Source organism: Protomyctophum bolini, assembly GCF_963924005.1.
Source record: "Protomyctophum bolini genome assembly, chromosome: 12".
Classification (NCBI taxonomy): domain Eukaryota; kingdom Metazoa; phylum Chordata; class Actinopteri; order Myctophiformes; family Myctophidae; genus Protomyctophum; species Protomyctophum bolini.
The window spans coordinates 33,748,650-33,770,668 of NC_137873.1; the positions used below are offsets into that span (position 1 = coordinate 33,748,650).

At 42.3% G+C, this 22,019-nt stretch overlaps 1 protein-coding gene across 1 annotated transcript in view; it reads left to right on the plus strand.

Moving 5' to 3' along the window:
* The window catches only part of LOC308325970 (arf-GAP with GTPase, ANK repeat and PH domain-containing protein 3-like), a 109,697-nt gene that overhangs the window by 78,088 nt on the left and 9,590 nt on the right, over window positions 1-22,019 (plus strand). The window contains exons 3-5 of the mRNA XM_080778761.1: window positions 7,337-7,424; window positions 17,889-17,974; window positions 21,463-21,604. Coding sequence (XP_080634887.1) covers window positions 7,337-7,424; window positions 17,889-17,974; window positions 21,463-21,604 — 316 coding nt within the window. The remainder of the gene's footprint in view (window positions 1-7,336; window positions 7,425-17,888; window positions 17,975-21,462; window positions 21,605-22,019) is intronic.

Below are 22,019 nucleotides of genomic sequence, written 5' to 3' on the forward strand. Positions count from 1 at the left end.
GTTTTTTGTGAGGGTACCTACCCTAGGGGACACGGGGAGAACATGCAAACTTCACACTGAAAGGCCCTTTCGCCAAACCCACCTCGGGTATGGGCACTGATGAGGAGAGAACACGCCTGCAACGCCCACAGCGTCCCCAGTGGGATTCGAACCCAGGACCTTCTAGCTGTGAGGCGACAGCACTACCGACTGTGCCACCGTGCCTCCTCCTAATATCAGAATATTGATATTAGTGAATTCAGCTGTTACAATTCCCAGCATGACCCACTTTAATTAGTAGCCTAATGACTAGTATTAAAATGTTATTGTCTTTCGTATGTCCAATGTATTTGTATTTAGTTCTTAGGCCTATTATTAGTTCAAATTAAATAAAAAAGGTAATTTTCAGGATTTCAATTCTAAAATACCAAAAAATAATTTCGGATTTCAATTCAAATATAGCAAAAAAATAGCAGATCTATAAGCTCAAAACGCGCCGCCCAGCTCAAAACGCGTGGCAGTGTGGTGCGTTTTGAGCTTGTAGATCGGCTGTTTTTTGCTATGACGGAAATATGCAACGTGGCCCCTCTGTCTGGAGTGAGTGTGGAAACATAGTGGCCCTCTCCATCGTCAAAGTTGCCCACCCCTGGACTAGACTGGTGATGACACGGCCCTGTGGGTTAGATCCTGTCTGTCAGTGTTGCGCACACAACACAACCACCGCCGCCAATGTCTCCTCACACGATTGAATGCCTTCCTCCACTGACACAAAAGAACAACTACCTAGCTCTGAAACCACACGTGCTGGCGGTTCATGTAGTATTGTTTTGTCTCGGAAGGATTCAGTGTTGTGGCATACTCTATAAAACTTGAATGGGCCACTGGTTCAAGAGGACAATAAGTCATTTCCATGAGTTCACAAATGTACGACAGTACGCATGCAAGTGCATAGGCACCTTCTTGTTATTATTATTCTTCCGACACTATCTCTGACACTATCTTTACGAAACTCTAGAATGGTAGAGTTTCATGGAAATCTACAGAGAAATTAAACTCACGACCATTGGCCAAAGGGTGGCACTATAGCTCTCAATTGAAAATGCTAACATTGAACAGGTATAACTCATGCCCTGTTTGAGTTTAACTTCAATACACACACGTTTTTAAGATGTATTTTTTGTGGATTTCGCCTTTTATTTTCTATAGAGCGATAGGTATACAGTAGGCTGACAGGAAATGGGAGAGAGAGATGGGGGGGGTGACGCGCAGTAAAGGCCGTCGGGATAGGCCAGACTGCGTTACCAGCCGGCTACGCCAGCCGCCCGGGCCCATAACCAAACTTTCTACACAAGCTTTCGGACCAATATCTAAAAAAATGAATGTTGTGGAAAAGTGTAAAAAAAAATTAGCCCCTAACTACATAAATGTTTTACGTAGGTAGGGGTCATTCCAATTGCTATAGCAATCATTTGACAATGCTAACTTTGAACAGGCATAAGTCATGCCTCGTTTGGCCTACAGAAATGGGCTTATGTGTCAAAATTTGTACGTGACAATATGAAGCCTTCCTGTGCCAATGAAAACTGTTTAATAAAGAGGCCACGATTACCCAGGATCCATCAGTAATATTCAGTATGCTGCTCAGCCGTTTCCAATGCTGATTTTTTTTTTTAACCGCACAGGTTTCATTCTCTCCATCACAGCTTGGGTCTAGCAGTAGTTCAAGACATAAGCCATATTCTAATGACCAAATCTGCTCACTTGCTCACTTGTCCTCCAGCTTAACCGGGAAATTGCTCGTGTCCAAAATGGTAATTTGCTTTTTGGAGAAGCCGAGACCAGAGATTGAGTGGGCTCTCCATGCCACTTGGAGCGTCAGGCAGCGAGTGAACGTCAAGTGTATCGGCATTCAGCCCTTTCCCGCCCACTCGGCCGGAAGTGTTGGCTGCCTATCTGTTCTTAATTGGATGGACCGTCTCCTCGGGATATGGGAGGGTAACCATGACTACGCCGTCTGGGAGATGGGGTCTAACAAAAGTCTTCAGTGCCGCGTCGCAAACTTCAAAGGGATGTTTTAGAGCCAACAAAGCATTGTCATGCGTGCTCATATTTTAACATGCACATACTGTGCCTGCATGCGTGTGTTGAACGGTTTTAGGGTTAAAGTGTCCACACTTGATTTTTAACTGCAGCGATACATATATTATTCTGAATTACAGTGATTACAAAGCTACTGAAACAACAAATAACGGGAGAAACACTACTGCATCTAATAATATACGACATGTCATGCGGGAGGAGCGAGTGAGCGAGTTGACAGGAATGTGAGCAATTGGAATGTGGCTGTCAGTCCAGCCTGCTTGATTCTTCCGGACTCGCATCTAATCCTCTCCTCCTCGCTGGGGGGCTGGCTGGGCTAAGGCGAGAGTGGAGGAGGAGGATGAGGAAGTGTGGAAGTCGGGGTATTATTGGAATTTGGCTGCGAGTCACAAGGTCTCCGGTTGGAGCTTTGCCTTTTTGCAGGTTCATTTTAATTGCCAAATTTGCCACACACGAATCATGACCTTTTATGAATTTGCACTTTTTTAAAGACGACACGAAATTCTTCTTCGAGGTCATTTCTTTTTCAACATATGACGCATTTCCTTATGCAAAATAGCCAATCAAATTGCAAATGGCTCTCAGCATTTCTCGGCCCGTTGTGAGCTTGCTGGTCGGCTTTTTCTCTAGTTTGGGACTTTGGGTAACCACTGACGGAAGGAAAGACTGTATGCTCATCAACAGTCACCAACAGGATGGCCAATCAGCATTCGGACCAATATCTAAAAATTACCATTGACCAATAAGGTCAATGGTTCGGTTCCTGTCTTATCCGCTAATTGCTCCCCTGTGTGCTAAACATGGCCAACTCAGTTATAAGTCAAGCTGAAAACGAATTTCCCCTGTTGGAATCATAATAAAGTCTTTATTATTATAAACGGCATCCTGACCTCTAATATTGACCCTTGAAAAATAGCATATTTTATGCTGCATCTTTATCTCAAACAGTGGCAGAAGGGCACCCCCGATATACACTGTCGGAATATGAAGCGGACCACTAAAATCCATCTGTGTTGTCTCGAAAAATGAAGTGCAAAAAGGTGCAAACTTTTGCGTTATAAGCAACACAATTCAGAGATGCATTACAATATCCACAATCCCTCACTTTGCTCAGCTGTTTAGAATGCTCATTTGTTCACCCTTTTTACACCTTTTACGCCCACGTAAGTACGCTTGCGCTGTTGCCCCTCGACTTCTCCGCCCGTACAGAAAAAAAGGTCTCATTGAAAATGAACTATAGGCACGTTAAATCACTGCCCGTTTGAAAGGACCTTAATTTCGTCTGTTGCTGTATAGCTAAAGTCTAAAATAACACTGGTGTTTTCAGAGTTGAATGGGTTAATTGCATGGGCTTCTTTCTCTCAAATTCAATCTATTCTGTTTCTATGGCTTATTGTATATATTATGTTTTGTGTATTGCATATTGCAGTGGTTTTCAACCAGTGGTTCTGGGGACCACCAGTGGTCTTTGAGGGGGTTCCAGGTGGTCCCCAGCTAAATGATGGAGTTGGTAACCCAATGGAGCCTTGTAGATATTTAACTCTTGAGAGTTAGAAGAGTTGGAAGAATTATTATTTTGATTGATGTTTGCCTGTTATATCTCCTAATGGTACCAACATCAATACAGCATGGAAATGTGGACAAAATCTTATCCAACGATAACAAAATATTCTAAGTTTTGGGCGTGAGAGGCTATAATTGTCTCAAATGCTGAATACATAATTGGCCTTGATGTGAAAAAACCCACTAATTATGGTGTTGTGTATAGGCCGAGTGCAGGCAGCACTCACTTGGTATGTTTAAATGGACTGTGAGACACTAAATGAAATGTCTAAAAGGGCTTCTCCTGTGATGTGCGATAAAATTATACTGAACAGAAGCCATGCTTAGTGTTTTCAGTAATGCAATGTAGTACATCAGTTTTAATCATTTATCACTGTTGAGGACATTTCCAATCCTCAGTGAACTGTCCTTATCATGGTGCTGTGTGACGGAAATTAATTTTCAAATTGTACGGTTGTGTTGGGCATTTTAAATGGACTGTGAGACACTAAATGAAATGTCTAAAAGGGCTACTCCTGTGATGTGCGATAAAATTATACTGAACAGAAGCCATGCTTAGTGTTTTCAGTAATGCAATGTAGTACATCAGTTTTAATCATTTATCACTGTTTCCAATCCTCAGTGAACTGTCCTTATCATGGTGCTGTGTGACGGAAATTAACTTTCTAATTGTACGGCTGTGTTGGGCATTTTAACTCGGGCTACATTATTAACATAAACAGAAGAATCTCCAGCAATCACTGACATGTCCTTTAGGTATCTTTTTATTTAATTCAGCACAGGCAGCATCCATACTATGCTGCTCATACTTAATTAAATAAGAGTTACCTAAGGGACATTTTTGTGATACTTATGTTTGAATGAACTCCCTGAACCGCGTAAAGAAACTACTTGTTGGTAGAGAAACTATACTTGTTGAGACTTGAGTAATGCTCGCATTCTCTTACGTTGGATAATAACATAACCTTTTAGGTTTATTTATTGTTTATTCTTTTTATTTTGTGTGCTTCGGTTGGCTGTGGTTATTACATACGTACATAATCATACCCAGCCCAGAGACCCAACCATCTGCACAGTAAAAAAAGTAGACCCTCTACCTTTTCATCTTTAAATTGCGCTGATGCAGGTTGATTTCATGAAGGCCATATATATATAGCAGCAGGTCACAAAGCTTAAGCTGTACCAATAAAACTGCAGCATATGCCCCGTTCTTTTGTAGTTCCAAATCTGTTTATGTTGACACGTAGCTTACTTGCAGTCTCTCTCAATTGCACACCTCGTCTTCTCCGCAAAATGGGCTTCTTCCCAATGAAGACTGCAACTACAAAGAAAGGGAGGTAAGGCTGGGTAAGGCCTTACCTAGACCCCCCCCCCCTCTTTCACTTGAAACTTGCCTTTAATTAGAACCATACCTGACTTTACCACCCACTAATGATCTAAAGAAGACTAAAGCGTATGGCAGGGTGTAGGAGGAGAGGGCGGAGATAAGGCATGTTGGAGCCTTTGTTCTTCCCAGACACGCTGGCATCATCAGCCGACCCTCCACTATGCCGCTACTCTGCCTCCAGGCAGATTATTATTATTCACAAAGTCTGGTCCAGATGCCAGGAGAAGGAAGGCTGAGGAAAGGTCACGAGCAGCCAGACGGAGTCAAATCCAGAATGCAAGAGTGGAAATCTTGAGTGTGCAAATTAATAACTAATAGATTGCTGCAACCACTCACACCGTATAGCACCATTTTGCACATCAGGTGTGCTTCACTGTCTTCCTCGTCTTTGATTCACAAAATAAATTGCACTAATGATATCACAGTGCAAACATAGCGCCATAAAAGGTTTGAAGCTGAGTGCAATTTGCCCTGGTTTTAAAGAAAGAAAACTATTTCTTAAAGGGCCACTTCACCCATTTTGCAACCAGATCTTATTTTGATTTGGGAGACAAGGAACACTTTCCTGGGGGTTTGTATGTGTGTAATACGTGTTGTTTTTAGATATTTTAGTATTTCAAAGTGCCAGTGATGTCATGGACACTGGTCTCACTTCCTTCCTGGATGTTGTCTCAGTAAGACAGCCGTCTCCCTCTGCACAAGGTGGGGTGAGTGCAGCAAAGCATTATGGTCATTGTAGTAAATGGTAATCCAACAGTGAGACCACTGTCCATGACATCACATACACTTTGAAATACTAAAATATCTAAAAACCCAAATTACCAACATACAAACCCCAGGAAAGTGTTTCTTGTCTCCCAAACATCATTAAAGGGATAGTTCAGATTTTTTTTATTTGTGCTGTATGAAATACTATTAATATAGTGGTTGCAACTGTATTAATTGATTGCCCGAGTCCTGCGGTGGGAGTTCTGCTCTGGTGTTGGTCAATATTAAGTAGTTCCGGTCATTTTGTGGGAGGCCCTGAAAGTTGCGCTAAAATATTAGCACACGCAGACCTCTACGCTCACAACAGTCGCATCCACGATGCGATGTGAGCTTGTATATCAGCTGTTCTCTGCGTGCAACACTGTTGCGCTTTGAAGTATAAATGTCTCCTAGGGTGCACCTCAATAGCCAACACACAAGAGGAGGTTGAATGAATTGAAACCAGCGCTCCCCAAAACAACAGCTTTGGAGATCTGTTGGGATTTGATTACATGAAACAGTCACCCGTGCGCCCATAGTCCCAATGTTTGTGAACAAATAATTAGTCTATTTGTTTTCAAATAAGAGTACTGTAAATAAGTGAATGTGTCTCCTTCCTCCTTTTCTCAAGAGCTGCCTAGATGTCTGTCTTTTGTTTTTCTCATTTAGTTTGGAATTTGTTTTAACTTCACTAATGAGAACTGAGAAAATATATCTGTAAGAAATGAGCACATGAACAGGAGCAAACATAACATTTCATGTTCTGTTAAACTCCACATTTGCTGTTTATTATGCTTGTACACAATGACCAAAATAAAAACATAATAAAAAAAGAGAAAATGCCTTTGGCTGACTACAGTCACTGCTATGCTTCATTTGACACCAACTCTCTGAAGAAGCTAATCATTTTCACTCAGTCTAACTGCTTGGGGTTATTAGTGCTGGCGTTTGTGAATTGGACTTTTCTTTGTGTGCAAATGAGTCATTTGCACAAAAGGGCCGAAGGTGCCAAATGTATTTAGATAAGTGCAAATGGCACCAGAGTGACTGCAGAGACGCTATTTGGCGGGCGCTTTGAGAATTACAAATTATTTTTGTTGGAAAAAGGCTTCTGCTGGAGGTTGCGCCTGCAGGTTTAGATGCGTATTCCTTTGATGATTTGTCCCCAATGTTGGAAAGTAACTTAAATAACTAGTGGTACTGTGGCTTTGAGAGTGTTTATTTGTAATGGTAGACTGGTTTGTGGTCGAGTTGCTTTGCAGTCTGCTGATCCACTCTAGATATAGACTCTAGGGTGGATACGGTAACGATGCGCACTTGTCTGTTTGTTTGTGTGAAGTATCGGATGCGGAAGGGCGGAACGCGGAAACAAACTGGGTAGTGTGAGACTCTGTTCAAAGATTGCTTTTCATTGTCATATTGAGCCCAGGTGTTACAATGTAGGCTGCAGAAAAGGGGGAAAACGGCTAATGTTGAAAATGCAAAATAAAAATAAAAATAACACTCAAGGTGTTTTTTGTGCCATATTTTGACCCAAATGTTGTGTTCCTCTGTTTGCAGGGCATTGTGGGTAACCTGTCCAGTGGGAAGTCTGCCTTGGTGCATCGGTACTTGACGGGCACATATGTGCAGGAGGAGTCTCCTGAAGGTAAGGGCCCGGGTTTTCACGTCTTGGGTCTGGTGTAGTTGGAGAATCAAAATGCTGCCTGGTTGTAGTGGGAATAATCTAAATTAGGCAGCAGTTTCACATGCAGTGGTTTACTTGAGTGCCATACTTTTTTTTACCTCACTACATTTCAAGTAGAAATATTGTACACGTGTCCACCCATCCACTTGCCCAAATGTGCCCAACATGTGCTGACCTCATCACATTTGTGTTGACCTCATCAATTTGTCATGACGGCTATGGCCGTGTTTTTTGTGCAAAACTAATGCTTGGAGTGTATTCGGAATCATGAAAACCCCCTAGTTTGGCATGTCACGTGCTACTTAAAGTTTGACATTTTCGACATTTTTGCCTTTAGGATATAGGAGTTAATGGTATGGTCACATATAAACCCCCTATAAAAAGAATGCTCAATACCAACATCCGGTCAGCAAGTGGATTCATGAATGTATGTATAGACAATATTTTAGGCCAATAAAAAAAGACCATGATTTCCCACTCCACAACCCAGACTGCCGGACTTCAAACTAAAAAAGAAAATATTATGAATCAGCCCTATTTTAAATATAGTGAAATTAGCATATCTACAAGCTCACAATGCATACGCTTGTATATCGGCTATTTTCCACCACTCAAAATTTCAATACAGCAAACAAACACTTTGCACAAATTTGTGCATTTGAATACTTTTTTTGTCCACCACTGTTGTCACATCAAGGTAGACCAGAGAGCAATGCAGCATGTCCTTGTCTTCTTCCTTCCCCTCATCATGGCCCTAATGTTATCTTGCCAATCTACCCCCTCTACTGGTCACATTAGATAACACATGTGTTTTATGTAGACGTCTGCTCGTGCAACACCATCAAGGGACGAAGTATATAAATTATACTTCATGGGCTGCAGGTGCGCTTGCACGCTCATGATAGAGCCCGTTTGTGCATGGCTGCAAGGCTTGCAGCCATGCACAAACGGGCTCTATCATGAGCGCACCTCCCGTTCTTATGACAGCGACTGGACGTGTGGTTTTGAAGACAACTGCTTTGAATTGCTATTATTGTTCAAACGCAACAGAAACCAAGGAATACGGATTATATATTTCAAGCTTTGGCTATGGAAATCAATAGGCGCCGACGTCACACTGATAAGCACCAGCATGTGCACGCCGGCACCACATGAACCTCTCATAAGATCTAATGGAATGGTTCTAACTGCACTCAAAAAGAAAAGGGAGAAAAAAAAGCACTATCAATCTTTCAGATGCTGTTTTTCTCCCAGTGTGAAGGAAGAATGATTAGGATTTCTATTGCGATCTCTCGCCCCGTGAAGTATATATAATCCTTGGTTTCTGTTGTGTGTGTGAACTGTGAACAATAATAGCAGTTTAAATCAGTTGTCCTCAAAACCACACCTCCGGTCCAGTCGCTGTCATGAGAACGCCGGGAGTCTCTCCGTGATCACGGCAGCAGAGCCTGTGATCACGGCTCACACAGTCGCATCCGAGACACCATGTGAGCTTGTTTATCAGCTGTTCTCTGCGTGCAATACTGTTGCGCGATGAAGTATAAAAGTCCCTAGGGTGGGCCTCGCTAGCCAACACACAAGATGTTGACTGTAACGAGCGCTTCCACCAAAACAACAGGTTTTTGAGATCTTTTGGGAATCGATTACATGAAACAAGTCACCCGTGAGACCAGTCTCGATGTTTGTAAACAACAGTGGTGTAATCGTGGCCCCTGGAAGAATTTCCCAAAGGCAAGACCTTGACCTCGCAGACTCGGCCCCCAGCCTGGTAACCTAGTCAAAATATGGCCCTTGAGGAAAATGTTTTGGGGAACCCTGGCCTAAAGCCTATAATTGTTTATAGTGTATGATATTTTTGAGTGGTGCAACCACTCCAAGGAACAGCAATGTCCGTGTTCACCTATGTGTGTGCCTAATGTATGTGTTGTTTCATGAGCACCAGTATGACTATGACTACCAGTAGGGGCGCTGTTGTGCCAGAAACAGAGAGAGAGAGATAGTATTAGTGCTGCACTGTTGCCTGCTAATGAGAGAGAGAGAGAGGAGAGGAGGGGGGGGGGAGAGGGGAGTTGCACCACTCAGTTCACACGGGTGTGATTTTTAGACACACAAAAGTAGACTTAAAATAATCAGACAAACTTCTTTACTGCACTGTAGTTAGTAGCGAAACGAATCTCTTCTTTGATGGGGGTGGAGGAGGCATTCTTGTTGCGTGCAGAACACCACAGCAGCAGATAGCCTGCTGGAGCCATACTGCTGTGTAAGTGTTGCTCACCGTGTATGAGAACGTGTGCGCTCAGGTAAACGGTTAAAGCTGTTGTTATGCAAAGTAGTAGCCACTTGAATTGGCCACGGTACTTGACACGGTGTGAAAATAGGTGTGTGGGTGGGTGTGTGGGGACGCCACCGCCAGGAAACCTAGACCACTGGGTTCTTGGTGTGTCTTGGAAAGTCTTGTGACCCGAGGCAGTGGCGGAAGGTTCCTATAACGACAGTGGGTGCCCACCTTAGAGTAGCCTATATATTTTAAGGTGCCCACCCGCCCCGCAACTTATTATTATTGGCTTATTATTTTGCCAGTGGGTGCTTCTGCTCCTGAGCACCCACGGAGTTGACGCCACTGACCCGAGGTTAGGTGCGTCTTCTCTTGAATCTAGGGGGACGCGTTCTCTAGCGTCCACGTGCACCATTCCGTTCCGTACCTGCGTGTGCAACGTCACAAATATATTGTACCATGCTGTGGTACTGCGTTCTACGAGCATGATACCACTGGTAAACAATGAATTGGTCTATATTGAACCAGTTGTCTCCACCACGCCAAAGAGGCATGGCCGAGACCCTGTTCATCTGTCTGCGGTTCCGACTGTGGGCCAGAGCAGATTTTGATTTTAGTTTTGGTCATTAGTCTATTGAATAGTTTTCATTTAGTTTTAGTCACATTTTCATTTTAGTCACTTGGAATGTTTTAGTATTAGTTTGGTTTTAGTCGACTAAATATCATAAGATTTTAGTCGACTAAGTCTACAGTTGATTTAGCCGACTAAAATGTATTTTGGTGGGCTATGATGTCATAACTCGTCGTCACTTGCTGAAAATAGCTGATCTACAAGCCCACAACGCGTCGCAGTGTGACGTGTTGTGGGCTTGTAGATTGAAGCTTGTAGATCGGCTATTTTCAGCATGCAACTAATTGTGAAATGACTTATAGTGGATCTCTTGTCCACTAGTCCCTTCCTAACATTTTAATCTAGTCTTTATTTGTTGACGAAATTGTCAGTATATTTAGTCTTAGTCATAGCTTAGTTTTCATCTAGTTTCTATTTAGTTTTCGTTAGTGGAAAAAGGTAGTTGGCAAACATTGACTCAAAGTCTTAGGAATTAATTACTGGGTGAGTATACACACAGTGCTACAAGTTTACATACTGGCGTGGTCAGTCTGCTAATTGCTCTGATAGGACTGATATATGACCGTGTATTTGGTATTTGGAATACATAAAATGTATGTAAGATTACAGACATTCTAGGGCTATTAACAATATTGGAAAGGGGATGATTAGGAAAGCCAGACAATAATGCCAGACAATATTGTTGGCTGGTATGAGCGTCACAGAAAAAGCGAAACCAAGAGTCACTTGTCCAACGGACAAGTACATTTTTAATGCACTTGTCCGGGAAGTTTTATTTTATTTTTTTACTTAAATTGTATTCATTTTTCATAAACAAAAATAGACAAAGAAGACATACAGAAAACAATAAGACAAACAATTTACATAATACATAATTTACAGAATATGTTGCCAAATATCAACTCAGGAAATAAAAATAGTAGACAAATGCTATAATTGTAAGAGTTCACACACGCACGCACGCACGCACGCATGCGTGCGTGCACGCACACACCCTCACACATGCTTACATACATAATGGAAGTAATATTGGACAATAAAGTACCGTATATAAAACATATATAGATAATAATAGATATCATCCCATCTATGGGACCACTCCTTAGAATTGTCCGGGAAGATTTAATACTTTTTATTTTATTATTATTATTCCATTGCTGGCCCAAAATAACCTTACTTGACCTGGCAGATACCCGTGCTCAGAGGAGCACATTTTCTAGTTTCTTGTGTTTTTCACCAGAAAAGACAAGCCCAATAAGATCACACAAAAAGGTGTTGTTTTGGGTGTTATATCAAATTGCAGGATGCATAGAGAGATGACAAGAGAGTCATAATCGGTTCCCTTCAATGTATCATCTTCTCTCTTTTTTAGTTACAGAGTAAAACATATTTCCTGTGAAACAGGAATGCTATTTCCAAAACATGAAAGTAAAACCCGGGTCTTGGGCTTAAAGTAGAAATCCTGTTAAAAGCTGTACTTTCTGAGGGACCGAAGATTAGTCCCTACCTGCTGCAACAAAGTCTTCTAGTCCTCTGAAAGAGAACGAGGTGACATGACAGTGGGTTGGAGGTCCTGACCTATACCTTTGCTGTTCTGTTTCACAGCCTGTGAACAATCAATCAATCAAAGTCTCATTTGTTCCTTGATCTTCAGAATAGGATTGCTCCAGCACTGGACTGGACTGCCCGTGAACTACTTACTCTCAGACACTACTACAGTCCAGATGTTGGCAATGCCAGGGTTAACCAATGATCTTTCAGGGGTTTTTGCAGCATTTCATTTTGGTGTAATTATAGTGAGCATGAGACATGAGGCGCATAATTAGTGTCTGGTATTGTGCCGCACTGTAGCAAAAAAAAAAAAACTCCTAGCCTAATTAGTCCTTGAGAAATCAATGGCAAAAATGCTGGAAAAGAGAAACAGAGGGATGTTTGTGCAATTAAGCAAACATGGTCTGTTCAGATTTCTGCATGTACTCAAACCGACGGCAAGTCGCTGTGATGCAACATACCTCGTGTATGATTAGCATAAATTGCGAAGGGCCTTTATTTCTTCTGTTTGACTGACATGCACATCATTACTATAGATTGGAAAGCATCCACAACACGTTGCAGAACAGAAGCCCCTATACCTCGCAGAGGAACGGCTGGTTCGTTCGTTGGATGTTTTCGCTTAAATGTTTTAGTTCCTGGGCTTTCACTGTGATATCTGTAAAAAAGGTGTGTTGCCGTGGCAACACCGGATGGAGCTCTGTCGTATTGTGGCTCTGTGTCAAGGTCTGAGCCGGCTCCACGTCCGTTATAGTGGAGTGTCATCACTGCCTGTTAACCCTTTTAGATCTGAGGACGATTCTCTTGTCTTCTAAATCCTGACGGTTTTCGGAAATACCTCATGTTTCTATATCAGTGGTGCTCAATATTTCATGTCAAGAACCCCAAAAATGATATGTATTTAGCCGCCGACCCCCATCTGAAAATATGTCGTTCCGACGCCCCCAGAAGCAAAGGTTTGGAGTTAAAAAACGTTCGCTCTGAAAGAATACATATTCAAAGGTTTGCGCCACGCGCTATGAGCTTGTAGATCTTCTATTTTTCAACGTCTAAAGTATAACATCATGCTTAAAAACACCAAAAGGGGTTTCCCGCCCAGAATGGATTAACCATGCTTACCAGGTCCCCACCTCTCTGTGGGCTTTTCGCAAAGGTTGTTGGCCTCCTAGTAGAAGCTGAACAACGAATTGAAATATAAGGTGCATATATGTGTCAAACGTTATTGAATTGAAATATAAGGTATATGTCTTTGAGCGGTCCGTCCATGAGCACGGCAAACTGAGAACTGTGATGATTTACGGCTACATTTCCTTTCGGTTGTACTTGGAGATAATCACAGCAGAGGCTTTCTCCTGGGCTGTGTATCGTCTTGGCTCAGTCCGAGGCTGTGAGGCAATAACCTTTTTATAGTGATTATTATGTAATTGAAACATTCACTTTTCAATTTCCGTCCATGACACAGGAGTCGGATTGCCTTCAGAATCTTCACAAGCCTTGTTGTTTGCATGCTTACACATTCCTTTACAACCCCATTCTGGGCGGGAACCCCTTTTGGTGTTTTAAGCATTATGCTATACTTTAGCTATTGGAAAATGGCAGATCTACAAGCTCATAGCTACGAGCTTGTAGGTCTGCCATTTTTTGAAAAGTCGTGAAAATGTGGCGCAAATGTTTGAATATATATATTCTTTCAGAGTAAACGTTTTTTTTAACTCTAAATCTTTGCTTCTGGGGGGTCCCTGGAACAACATATTTTCAGATGGGGGTCGGGCGTCCTTGACATGAAAATGTTTGAGAACGACTGAGTACAAAGAGGCTCTACGCACACCAAAGTCCTTGTGGTGGTGCCGACGCACGGGAGAAAACTGTAGAGGAGATCTTGAATAAACAAGAAGGTGGCCGCACACACCAATAGCTATAGTACCAATATTTATTAGGACAGCAGGTAAGACAGGAATATCCAACATTTCGGCGGTTAAGCCTTCATCAGGGAATACAGGGCACATAATGGTTCACACTTAAATATGGTGCCAGAGAGTCATGCAACCAATCAGAAGGGGGTAGGGGAACACGGGTTAAATAAGACCTGTCCCTGTGATATGAGAGGTAGGGATCATGGTCATGTGGTGTCTCAAGTTCACATACAAGAGTTTATCTCAAAAATGACTATAAGGCCTCCTAAGAGGCTCTGGAAAAAACATTCCTTGTCATGGAGACACTACAATGTATATAAGAGTTACAGCCGAAAAGCAAATAAAGAACCATATAACAGCAATATCTATACAAAAATAAAATTAAAATACATAATTAAATACATTCAATGCAATCAATATAGAAAAAACATTTTAAGTGGATTCAATACATATACTGGCAATAGACCTGAATGCCCCTCTATGGAGGCGGCCTGTATAGGTATAGGTCACCTGCAGGTGAAAAGGGGGAAGGCGGCCATCAAAGTAAGGTTAAAAGGAGGGTTTACCAAAAATGTATTCAAAGTTTAAGTATAAAGGTACAAAAATATTTTGATTGTAATTTATGTTTATTTATTTTTACGAAAAGGATTTGAGGTCAAAATCTACATTAACGGAGGGGAGATAATGTTTTTAAGGACTGAATCCAGAAAGCTTCGCGTTTAAGCAGAAGCTGATCAATCTGTCCTCCTCTTCTAGATACAGACACTTTTTCTATGCCTATATAATGTAGAGAGGATACAGGGTGGTTGGCTTCCACAAAATGGGCGGCAACAGGATATATAATATTCTTGCACCGAATAGTGCTACGGTGCTCAGCTATGCGTGCTTTTAATTCACGCAAAGTCATACCTACGTACATAGGTATGCCTTGCCACAGGGGCATGTAAGAAGGTAAATGACAGCCCTATAGTTGTGCAGGTAATAATGCCTCTGATGGGGATATTTTTACCAGAATGAGGATGCTTAAATTTATGACACAGAGTGCTGTTGCATTGGGCGCAAGAGCCGCATTTATAGTTGCCGTTAGGAATAGGAGCCAATACACGAAAACGACTGACACATAGAAACACAGTTACAGAAAACCGTTTCAGAAAATATGGGTTTTTCAGAAAACGTATAAAAATCTCCAAATTCTAGTTACATAGAAGGAAACTTCGCCGGAGTTCTGTGGGTCTCTTCTCTCTTTCTTTCTCCGAGAATCCCCTGTTTGCCAAGTGGGCTAAAGTGGAGTTAACAAGGTGGCTAAAGTGGATCTGTACAGACTGCTGACGCAGAGAACACTGGCCTTCCTGTTCCAGATTATGGAGACAAATCACTGTATAAACCCTCACATATAACTCTTCCATGAGACGAACTGCAAAGTGAGCAGAAATCCCTCTTGAACTGTCAATTATACCAGTCTGTGATGAAAAAGGTGTTCTGATCCTTCTTACTATCCGCCACAGAACTGCATCTGATAAAGATTGCAGGTGTACTTAATGGACATCTGAATCCTTTATGTGATATAGCCTATTATAAGCTCACCTTTTGAATTAGTACATGTTTGTGTATTCATGAGGCAATGTTTTCATTCCCGCGGAGGTCTCGTGTCTCACTATTCTCATTTGAATATTTTTAATCTCTGCAGGATCTAAAAAGGAAAAAAAACATTCAAATGATATGCAAAATCCAATTTACTGTGAGATATTCCCATTATTGGCCACCACTTTATCTGCAGCCAACTCTGCCAGCGTCAAGGATATCTCGAGTATTCCAATAGGATGGAAGAAAAGATAAACCAAACCCGAGGCTGAATAAGAGATGAAAATGACATGAGTGGCTAACGGTTCCCACTGTCCCACGGACATGAACTACATCTACGTTTGCCTAGCGGCAACTTTCTTCTGCAGTTCTTTGACATCTTTTCCCTCCCTCTCTCTCTCTGTCTTGGAACTGTGGGATGAAAATTAATTGTCTTATCGCTGTATTGCAGCTTGTAGAAGACTCCTTCCATTTCTACTGCCAGACCTAATGTAGCCAAATGTTTTAAATTGGCCCGTAGAGTATAACCCATTTTGAACGGGAACCCATGGTGTTAGCATCATGTTATGCTTTAGCTATTGAAAAATAGCAGATCTACAAGCTCATAGCGCGCCACCGAGTGGCGTGCTACGAGCTTGTAGGTCTGCTATTTTTGAAAAATCGAAGAACGACTGACATTTTTAGAATCTGATCTCAGGTCAGAATGGGTTAATCAGACCAGTGCGTGTCCAGTGGAAACCTCGTATGAATCTGATCTCAGGTCAGAATGGGATAATGATGGAGATAGATGAACGTCCGTGCCGACTATGATGGTGATAGCGATGTCGGGGTCGGGTGTTAGTGTGGCGTGTGTCAGGAACAGGTTCCCTCAGCAGCTGTGCATTAGGCACACTAAATAGCAATTTCCCGGCCACATAATTGGCTCCAAATAGACCAAATAGATTCTCTCTGGCAATGGGATTCTCACACAGTTCGCTGATCGGGTCTAAACCGAGAAGCGTGCTTACACATAGATTTTATGACTTAGCTTCTGGCTGAGATTTGATACGAATTGTGATGTGTTCAACTGGCACATCCCGGCTCAATTTGTCAATGCTATTAAAATGTTTTTTTAATAGAATTGACAAATGGGGGGGGACTTTTTTTTAATTATTTCCACAAAACAACTCTAAGGTATATTAAAACCCATTTGACCTGGGAACGATTCTATAAATGTCTTCTAAATCCTGACCAGTTTTCTGAAAAAGCTATGTTTCTATGTCAGTCGTTCTTCGATTTTTCAAAAATAGCAGACCTACAAGCGTGTAGTGCACCACTCGGTATGAGCTTGTAGATCTGCTATTTTTCAATAGCTAAAGCATAACATAATGCTAATACCTAAAGGGGTTCCCGCCCAGAATGGGTTAATGACATAGTAAAATGTTGAAACTGAGTGGTATCCCTCTTTTAGTACATTTGAATGCCAATACTTTTTTTTTTTAACACTTTATTTTGATTTTTATTGTTGAATAAACGAAAAAACATATGTGTACATTTTGTTGTATCCGACATGTAAATATCCCCCCCTCCCCCCAAATCAAGGTCAGAACAAGACAAATAAAACAAAGACAGACAGTACAAGACAGTAAAAGTAATTAGTAAACTAGTTTTGAAAGTACTAATGAACAAAAAATAAAATTAAAATAAAATAATAATAATAAAATAAATAGTATTTTCCATCAGGGTATGGTATCTAGGTTACATACATTGTATCCATCTTTCAGTTTAGATAGTAAGTTGCTCTGTATCCAACTGTCTACTTACTGAGGGCCTCTAACCAGAGGTCGGCCAATGTCAGGTTTGGTGTGAGGTATCAGATTGTACAGGGGAATATGGGTTTAAGTGAAAGTTATACTTTCTACAAACTCTATGAAAGGGGTCCAAGTCATAATGTATCTATCTTTAGAACCACTACGGTTGTACCTTAGTTTCTCTAGGGGAATCATGGAGAGAACCTCTTTGACCCACTGTTTGAATGAGGGAGGTGTCCCCGACTTCCATTGTCGAAGTATCAATCTACGAGCCAAAAGCGTTGTGAATGCCACAGCGTTTGCCTGAAGACCCGTGAGCCGTTCCTCGGTTGGCGACACCCCAAAAACAGCAATCACTGGGCAGGGATCCACCGTTCCACCACATACATAAGACACCGCCTCGAAAATTTTCTCCCAAAACCTGACTAAAGATTGGCATGACCAGAACATGTGACCCGAATGCCAATACTTTTGTACTTTTACTCAAGTACATTTTGAAATTACATTTCTACTTGTAACGGAGTAGTTCCATATTACAGTATTGATACTTTTACCTAAGTAAAACTTTTGAGTACTTTTTTTCCCCCCACCACTGGTAACAGATGATGACTAGTAAATGAGCCAGAATGTTTCATACAGATTTCATCACAAACTCAAAACGTCAAAATGTTCTGTTTTTCTCAGGTGGACGATTCAAGAAGGAGATCGTAGTGGACGGACAGAGCTACCTCCTTCTGATCCGAGATGAAGGAGGGCCTCCAGAGTTGCAGGTGTGTGCGCACATATTTCTGAAACGGGACGTTTACCAGTAAGAACGTATTGGCGAAACTACTCTGTAAAGTCTATTGTAGGGTAGCAGTGCGTTGAAGCAGCGGTGGCCGAACGGTCTTGATATCGGAAGGTTGCTAGTTTGTATCCCCGGACCGGCACGTTAAAATTTAAAGGCATTTAAATTTTAGTACTCGCCGATACGGAGTACCGATACGAGTACTTTTTTATTTTTGTTGAGTAACCACTTGTTTTACCTCCTTTTTCTACAATTTAATTTCATTGTCATGCCTACACTTGTCAGTTGTCATTTATGCTCGTAGATCGGCTGTTTTTGGCGATTTGCTGCAGCGTCGGGGCGTAATTACTGCCGTTGCATTCGTTCAGCCTATAGTGTCATTTGGATGTTTTGGTACTCATCTCAAAGTATCGGGTACGAGTACTTGAGGCTGGTATCGGCCTGAGTAACCGATACCAGTATCGGTATCGGAACAACTGTAGTTTTTATTTTTGTGGGCAACACCATGGCATGGCACCTAATCATCCTATTAGCATGGATGAAATGTTTGCGGGCCCTCGATATCGGTTGTGCTCCACCATTTCACAAAGGTATGCTTTGCCAACTCCTCCTCCTCTTCTGATTAGTAGAGCATGCTGTTGCTGTTGTCCGTACGCATTAGTTCAAGCTTCTCCACGCTGGGTAAATAGCCCCAGAGCATACGGATGCTTCAAGCCTGCCGTAGCGATCACAAACGTTGCCCAGAGTGTGTTACCGGGAGGGGGGGTGCTTACCGCTTTCACACTGCTTGGCACTGCTTGCCTTGAAGGGCCTCTGTGTTTTGTACGTGAATGGTACAGGTTTGTAACCTCTTCACACCCCCAGCCCTTCAAGGCTGTTTTAGTTTTCAAGTCGTTATAGATTTATGTTGACATTCACTTGTTTTAGCTCTCGATCCGATTCCGATCATTTGATTTGGACTGATCTGCCGATGCCGTTTTCCCCCCGATCCAGTATTTATGTTTTTTTTTATAGAACCATATCACAATAGTACAATATCCAAAATCACAGACAATATCCAGTCTTAATACCACGACGTGGATATAATATTGATACTAGGGATGTCCCGATCCCGTTCTTCTTTGCTCCCGATCCGATCATTTTTAAAATGACGATTTCCGATCACGTGATTGTATCGGGATGACCCTAGTTACTAATACAGTTCTCAGTTCAGACGTCAGAAGAAAATTATCTGCTTATTTATATTTTACTGGCTGCTGCTCTCGGGGGGGAAACTGCTGCTTCCCGAGATGCATTTGATGAGCAAGGTGACTTTGTCTGTCAGATGTTGATCAGAATGTAAAGTACTGAGAAAAAGAGAAAAGAAAATGGGCAAACTCATCACTGTCGGCACTAAGTAACTGAATCCATATGGCCCCAGGTATGTGCCTTGGGGCTCAATCGGCATTGACACCTAACCACCACGGCCGGAAAGGCACGTTGTGCCTGCATTATGCTTGACGCTGAGAACTAGCCGGAGCTGCGGTTTGTCAGCCGCCTGCATAATTAGAAGCCTATAATTACAGGCCTTCATCGTTTACAATCCCACTCACAGGAGGCAGAGCAAAGCTGTGACTCGGAGGCTCCGTTCGTTTGTCACCCCCCCCCCCCCCCCCCCTCCCCCCTGTGGAAGCTGGGGCTGGTGTGTGTGTGTGTGTGTGTGTGTGTGTGTGTGACTGCTGAGTGACGGAGAGGGTGACATGGCATGGTACCATTATCACCTACTTGTTGTCAATGTCGCCGTTCTACCTCTGCTCTGCGTAGCCACTTTATCATGGTCGATGGTGATTAGGATCAATGTTTGCACTCAAGGGAAACGCCTCTCTCCGTTCCGTTACCAAGTTAATGTATTGTAGGATTGTGGATGGCAGAAAAGATAGGGATTGGATGGTGTTGCAGCATCGTAGTGTTTGATAAAAACCCGCTGAAGAAACTAGCAATTTACAGTAGTCTACCAGGAGAGATTAATTCTATGGCTGTTGCAACACTGCCCCCCTCTGGCGGTAGGTCTAACTAACATGCATTTGGAATAATAAATGGTGTGGCATGTTAATGTTAAGGACTCCACTGGGGTAGGCAGCAGTGCTCATGCCAGAGAGCAATTATAAAGGTGAACTTTATTCATTAAAAGGATGACTTATTTGTTCATCCCTTAAGTCAATGATTTCGTAAGCACATTCATTAATGATACTAAATTGGACAAGCATAACAGAATTATAGCACGGTTGCATTCCGTAGAAGCTTTGGCTGGCTAGATTCACGCCTCGATATCCTTTTCATAGCTATGGCATAATTCAAAGGTTTCAAATGTCAAACATTCAGTCTTTGCCAGTATGAAAAGAGAGGGGCAGGTGGCACGGTGTGATCAGACATTATTGATTATTGGAGAACTGTGACACAGGAGGCTAGCATTGTTACGTTCCTATAGTGCAGTCTAAAAACGACCCATGGAAGTGGCTGTTACAGTGTTACATTGTTGTGTACCTTGATGCCGTCGTAATGACTGTTTTTACATTAGCTGAATATAGCCGATCTACAAGCTCACAGCGTGACGCATTGTGAGCTTGTAGATCGGCTATTTTCAGCATGCAAGTGTCAAATGACTAAAGCCCATCACACACCGCCTGCGACCGCAGGCGGCGTAGCGCCGCGTCGGACGGAGCCGGTGTGTGTTGGGCTTTATACTGGATCTCTTGTCCACTAGTCCCTTCCTAAAATTTTAGTATAGTTTTTATTTGTTGACAACATTGTCAGTATATTTAGTCTTAGTTTTATTGATCATAGCTTAGTTTTCATTTTGCTTCCGTTTAGGTTTTTTTTTTTATTAATTTTTATCCCACGATTTTGTAACCCATTTTTCACCCCTGTGTCAATTATCTAATGTGATCCTGGGCTCTACACACCCTCCACCAACCTGGGGAGAGCCACGGACTTGAACTCATGCTTCCTTCATGCCTGAGTGTCCAAGTTGCTCCTTTACACCTGACAGGGGGGAGTTTCCCTGGTTGGACGTAGCGTGTGGAAGGAACACGTTATTCCAACCAGTTCCTTTCCCCTCCATCAGGCGCCCCGGCTGGCCAGGGGGAGGCAGTTTAGTGACCAGGATTACTGCATGTTTTTTGTGAGGGTACCTACCCTAGGGGACACGGGGAGAACATGCAAACTCCACACAGAAAGGCCCTTTCGCCAACCCCGCCTTCGGGTACCGTTACCGTTTAGTTTTTGTCAGTGGAAAGAGGTAGTCGACAAACATCTTTCGTCATAGTTTTAGTCGACGAAAACAACACTGGGCCAAAATCTCCAAAATGGTGGTCCGTCCGTGGCTCAAATGCAGACTAAATAATGGACCTTGATATGAAAAGGGTTGAGAACCAGCGATATAATGAAGGCTTATTTAAACAAGCCCCCCATGTGTGTCCCCGTCCTCCTCAGTTCGCTGCCTGGGTGGACGCGGTGGTGTTCGTCTTCAGTCTGGAGGACGAGATCAGCTTCCAGACCGTCTACAACTACTTCCTACGCCTCTCCAGCTACAGGAACACAGCTGAGGTGCCAATGGTCCTGGTTGGAACGCAAGGTGTTGTGTCTCATTAAGTCACTGTGCAATGTCGGACGTCACATTTTGATTTAGTTTTTAGTTGTGTTTTTTTTTTGTATTGTTTTTTTTTTATATATACAATTTAATTTAGTTTTAGTCATATTTTAGTCATCTGAAATGCTTTAGTGTTAGTTAGTCTAGTTTTAGTCGACTAAATATCGACGTTTTAAGTGGGCTAAATGTACAGTTGATTTTGTTGACTAAAATGTGTTTTGGCAGGCCTTGATGGCGTCGTAATGCCTTATTTTTACCCTTGCTTGCACTCTGAAAATAGCAGATCTACAAGCCCACATGTGAGCTTGTAGATCGGCTATTTCCAGAGTGGAAGCAAACATAAAATGACTTCTCTTTTAGTTCTCTTCTCCACTAGTCCCTCCCTAAGATTTTAGTCTAG